The sequence below is a fragment of the Marmota marmota genome, unplaced genomic scaffold (genome assembly GCF_001458135.2).
Source record: "Marmota marmota marmota unplaced genomic scaffold, marMar, whole genome shotgun sequence".
Classification (NCBI taxonomy): domain Eukaryota; kingdom Metazoa; phylum Chordata; class Mammalia; order Rodentia; family Sciuridae; genus Marmota; species Marmota marmota.
The window spans coordinates 8,591,544-8,596,739 of NW_026000142.1; the positions used below are offsets into that span (position 1 = coordinate 8,591,544).

The window sequence follows — 5,196 nt, forward strand, 5'->3', positions numbered from 1 at the left end:
AGCTAGGCCACAAAAGGATGATTCATTTGACTGGTGTGCATATCAGTATGGGCCATTACATTTTTCCTTCTGTATCTGTGAATTTTCTACGTGGAGTCTTTTCTTCCTCATTGCTGCCCATTTCTTATTGAGTGTGTGTGTCTTCAAACTAGTGTTGTGTCAAGATAAGGAAACCTGCCCTTCTCCATTTGGTTATATAAAAGTACACACACAAATTAAAAATAAATAAATAAACAGAAATGAATAGCACACATTAACTTACAACATAATGAGCTTGTATTTAATATAGTAATTCTCACCATGGAGATCTTAATTAATACAAAGGCTGTTTTGCTTACATTGAATCTCTTCCAATGTCAATATAACAGTGGCTTTTTTTAACATTAATTTTTTTCTCCATTTCAATATTAGATGCATTGAGTACATTTTTATCAAAACTTTGTTTTCCCCCTAAAGATAAACATTTCAATTTTGGTTATTTGATATCTAAGTGCAATATTAACTTGGGAGATAAAACAAACATGTAATAAAAACATGGAGAAACAGACTCCTTAAGGACTCAGGAGGCAGTGATAACTCAACAGTGGAGATTTGTTAAGAGTCTGGGCAAGAGATTCCTCCTTCCTATTTCATATGCTTTGAGAATTCTTAAAACTACTACTTCTGTAAATTTACACTATCCCACATCTTTGACCTTTTTTCTAAGCAGCAAATACAATTTATAGGCTGCAGTTTTCAGTGCATTATTTGTTATAAAGAAAACTTTTTTTTCTTCCATTTAACAAACATCCATTTGTTCCCATTTCATGGGAAACAACTAAGAATATGAAACCATTACTGTTCACTGGGAAATTCATAGAGTAAAGCTCAGGTTTAATCCGAAGAAAACAAGTTTTCAGGGCGAAGTTTGAATCAGGAGGCCCTTGAAAGTTACATCTGTCCATTCCGCTTTCGTGCATACACACCAAGACAAGCACAAATGCCTGTAATGCTGAGAACCACACCTAACAAGAGAGCGATTGCATCTCCGGCTTCTACTGCTTCAACAACTGGCAGAACCAAAAGCAATGAAATGAGGACTAAGAGCAATTGTGTTGAAACTGAGGTCATGATGCTGGGATCTTGAAGACTTAAAGGTTCCTAGAAATTAAACACGGAAACAAAAAGGAACCATTACAAATTTCTACCTTTTCAAATTACAATATACACACACAAGTAACAACCCACCCAATCCCTTAGAGAGTTTATGAATTATTTTGGTCCATCTCACTTTACAATGAAAAAAACAGGGAAGTAAAAGACAGAAATCTGAGGCTTATCTCATGACAACACCTTATTCCCAGAAATTCTACAATAATGCCATCACTATGTTCACAAACCAAAGAAACGGAACAGCTGCAGACAGTTAAGAACAAACAAAAGAAATGCACAAGACACCGGGAAACTTAAAATATCCTGGTGACTAAGTATTACATTTTCTCAAGGTCTCTCTAACCTAGGAAATGAAGGCAATTCTGGCTAAATTACACAACATATAACTCGGTGAAGTTGTGAGAAATTAAGACTTACCAACGAAATGGCATATATAAAAATCTATCTGACTTGAAATATTCCCTTTTTGGAGCTCCGGAAGCTGAGGCTAAAAGAGTACACGTGACACCGCCTATTCGAGTCGGGAGAGGGATTTAAAAAATAATTATTATTTTTATAATTATTTTAAAGAGGAAGCTAGAGTCAGGGCAGAGCGGGGAGGCTGTATGGAAGGGAAAGAAACAGTTAATAAATAAAGAAAACAGTTTATCTAAGAAGGGATAACTAGATTTAAAGTTAGTTCTCCCACACAGAAAAAGCTAAAATAAACCGAACCAAGAAGCAAGTTCATTGTAAGACTTGATGTAAATATCCGAAAAAGAATCCCTCCTTGGACCCAGCAAGGTTCAAACTGTTCCGTTTTGCAAATACACACTGGGGCAATCCACGTATCCCCTGGAGCTGGCTCTTACATTACCTTCTGGGAAGCAGCCATTACAGGAATGGTGAGGAGGGCGGAGTCTCCGGACTACATTTCCCAGAAGCCCTCTGCGGCTGACTCCCGTGATGCCCTGGCGCGTTACCAGGTGACGGGCTGAGGGCAGTGGGGCCAGCTCCAGCGAGACGCGGGGAAGCTTCTTCACGGGGCTTTTACGCAGTGTCCGCATTTTAGTGCTAAATGCAAGGTTAGTGTAATGGCCAAAAGCTCACCTAGAAATTAAAAAAGAGAGAGAGAGAGAGAGAGAAAGAAATGATAATGTTTTCTGCCCCGTTCAGGGTTTCTAGACGCACAAGCAATTGTGTGTTTTGCTTAGGCTGCAATAAAGCAGAGTGAGGGAAGTCCAGGAGAACTGTGTGTTTGGGACGCTTTTAAGCCAGTGAATTCCAACATTTCTGAAGCAGGGACATCTCTAACCACATTACAATTGTGCCCTCACATAATTTGGAGTGAACATACTTTATATACAGTATGTGTGCGTGTGTGTGTGTGTGTGTTATATATATATTACTATCATAATTATCCATTCACAACACCATATGGTTTTGTGAATGGATAATTATGATAGTAATGCATTCCAATTGTCATGTATGTAAGAAAAAAGTTTTTTAAAAAAACAATTGTGCCCTCATTTGTTGTTATTATTTTTTTAACCAATGGGGAAAATAAGCGAGTTAAACAAGATATTTGAAGAAATGTTAAAACCATTTGTGGTGTTAAACGGACCAAGTTTAGGAACTACAGTTTGAACCCAGTGAACATCTCTTATGCTTCAAGTTACAGAGTTTTGAGCTTGTGTTTTCAAGAGTGCACTACCCTCTTTGCTTCCTAATCATGCTTTTGTGAGACCTCCGTCCCAAATATTCCCCAAATGTTTGTATGATGTCAAATTATTACTTTTAAACCATGCTAAACTTTTTGCATATGTAAGCCTTAACCCATTTTGTAAGTTTCTCTTGAAGTTATTTTAGTCAGCTTTTTCGCTGCTGAGGCTAAAAGATGACTAGAACAATTGTAGAGGAGGAAATGTTTATTTAGGGGCTCAGAGTTTCAGAGGTTTCAGTCCGTTGACAGATGACTTCATTACTTGAACAGGATATCATGTGGGAAGAGTGTGGCATAGGGAAGCAGCTCACGATGATCTGAATTTCCAGTATAAATCGAGCAAAGATTTATAATCCTGTCTCCCAGTAGACACCCAACAGATGCTTAGTAACACTGGCTAATGATTATTATTTGATTAGATAAATGTACCAAGACAATTTTAGAAGAACAAGAGGTGACAAATAAACCAAAGCAAGGTGTCTGGCAAATAGGAAGTCTGAGGATAACTGCATGAGAATGTTAGCATTGCTTCTCTAAACTTGGATTATTTTAACAAGTTCTTGCTAATTGCCTCATTTATATCTTCTTAACATTCTGATATGAACATTCAGATTTTTTACCCCTATATGTTATTTCAGTTAGCTAAAGTCTCCAGACTAAAGTAATTCAGACTCATTTGTACACATTGAACATAATGGTTTGGTTTTAAGTCTGAAGAATCTATAGATGGTGAGATGTTTTTTCTTTAAATTATTGCAGTGAGAAATCAATTAATGATTTAGCCTATCTGCAAAAGGATTGCAGAAGTTTGTACAATAATATTTTGGGCCCAAATAGTTTCAAAGTATAACTTTTTAAATTTTCGTAATCAGCACCCACCCCAATTAGCTGCTTTAGCAAGAGTAGTGCCATATATGCTTTTTTTGGTGTGTTAGTGTAGTCCTCATTTTCTAGTTATATGCTATTTTAGTTCTGTTTTCTCCTCTCACTACCCTAACTCGTCATTGTTTTTTTAAAAAAATTACTAATTTGTTCAAATTCTTCTACTTTCGTTGCATAAGGCAGAAATCCAAGCTACTTATCAAGATCCACAAATCCCTACACATTTTGGCCTCTGCCTGATGCCTTATGATCACTCACTCACGCATTTCATTCCAACCACACTCAACTTTTGGCTTTTTATCTTAACCAGCTGATTTTGGTTTTCCCTATTGACTTTTCTCTTTCTGTTTTCTCTACCATTAGTACTTTCCTCACAGATGTCCGCATGTTGTTTTTCTCAGCCTCATTCAGGTTTCTGTTCCAACTTCACCTCCTTCTCTGAGCACCTCAATAAACAACAAAACAAAACAAAACAAAAAAAACCTCTGCCATATGTCTGTGTTCTCTTTCCTTTTGTTTCTACATAGTGCTTATCACAAACTAAAATTGTATTATACATGTATTATTTTATGTGTTTCATAGGTTAATAAATATAGTAAAGTGAAAATTCATTTATATTTTATTTACCATTAAGTTCTTAACTATTGAAACAGTGCCTAGTGTAGATACTTAGTAGGTTTTTTATGAATGAGTTGGTGGATGAGGTTAGTATAAGACCAAAATTTGATTATTGTTAGTCACTGTTACATTGTTTATAGTATAAACTACCTTATATGTAGGAAGCCTGCTTTTGGACTAAAGTATGAAAATAATTAGATGAAGGTTATTTTGAATCTTAATATTTTAAAGTTAATTAATTTATTTTAATTAGGTATATATGCAAGCAGAACACATTTTGATTTATTGTACATAATTGCAGCACAACTTTTCATTTCTCTGGTTGTACATGATGTAGCGTTGCACCATATGTGCAGTCATACATGTACCTAGGGTAGTAATGTCCATCACATTCCACCATCTTTCCTGCCCCCATATCCCCTCTTTTCCCCTCCCCCCATTTTGCCCAAAGTTTCTCCATTTTCCCCTCCCCCCTCCCCATATGGATCAGCATCCATTTATCAGAGAGAACATTTGGGCTTTGTTTTTGTGGGATTGGCTTACTTCGCTTAGCATGATATTTTCCAATTCCATCCATTTACCTGCAAATGCCATAATTTTATTCTCTTTTAATGCTGAGTAATATTCGATTGTGTGTATATACCACAGTTTTCTTTATCTATTCATCTATTGAAGGGCATAACCTCTTTAATAATACTTTACATCTATGTAAATATAAGGTGCAGTAGCATTTAAAACAGGAATGTAGTTTCTTTAAGAACCTATGTATAATACTCGCTACTTACTTCCTTTGCCCACTTAAGGGAAAACATTGATTGAGAACACATTAAACATTTAGGGTG

The 5,196-nt window shown here is 36.1% G+C and overlaps 1 protein-coding gene across 3 annotated transcripts; it reads right to left on the minus strand.

Annotated features, from left to right (window-relative positions):
• Positions 1–258: 258 nt before the first annotated feature.
• Smim30 (small integral membrane protein 30) lies at positions 259–2,213 on the minus strand. Of its 3 annotated transcripts, none has more exons than XR_007341526.1 (3): positions 1,867–1,885; positions 1,570–1,663; positions 259–1,140 (listed from the first exon to the last, which is right to left on the minus strand). XR_007341526.1 is itself a non-coding variant. In XM_048786001.1 (3 exons), exons 1-3 carry the CDS (start codon positions 2,196–2,198, stop codon positions 1,131–1,133), a joined length of 294 nt encoding a protein of 97 aa, XP_048641958.1. In that variant the 5' UTR covers positions 2,199–2,213; the 3' UTR covers positions 259–1,130. The 3 variants fall into 3 exon arrangements, 2 of the variants coding, with proteins under 2 accessions (XP_048641958.1, XP_048641959.1); XM_048786001.1 differs by lacking the exon at positions 1,867–1,885 and adding an exon at positions 2,009–2,213; XM_048786002.1 differs by lacking the exon at positions 1,867–1,885 and adding an exon at positions 2,009–2,030.
• Between the last annotated feature and the right edge of the window lie 2,983 nt (positions 2,214–5,196).

Coding starts and splice junctions, on each gene's coding strand:
- Smim30 (XM_048786001.1), bottom strand. CDS start 2,198: ATGCGGACACTGCGTAAAAGCCCCGTGAAGAAGCTTCCCCGCGTCTCG. Junction 1,664..2,008: donor TAATGGCTGCTTCCCAGAAG/GTAATGTAAGAG, acceptor CGACTCGAATAG/GCGGTGTCACGTGTACTCTT.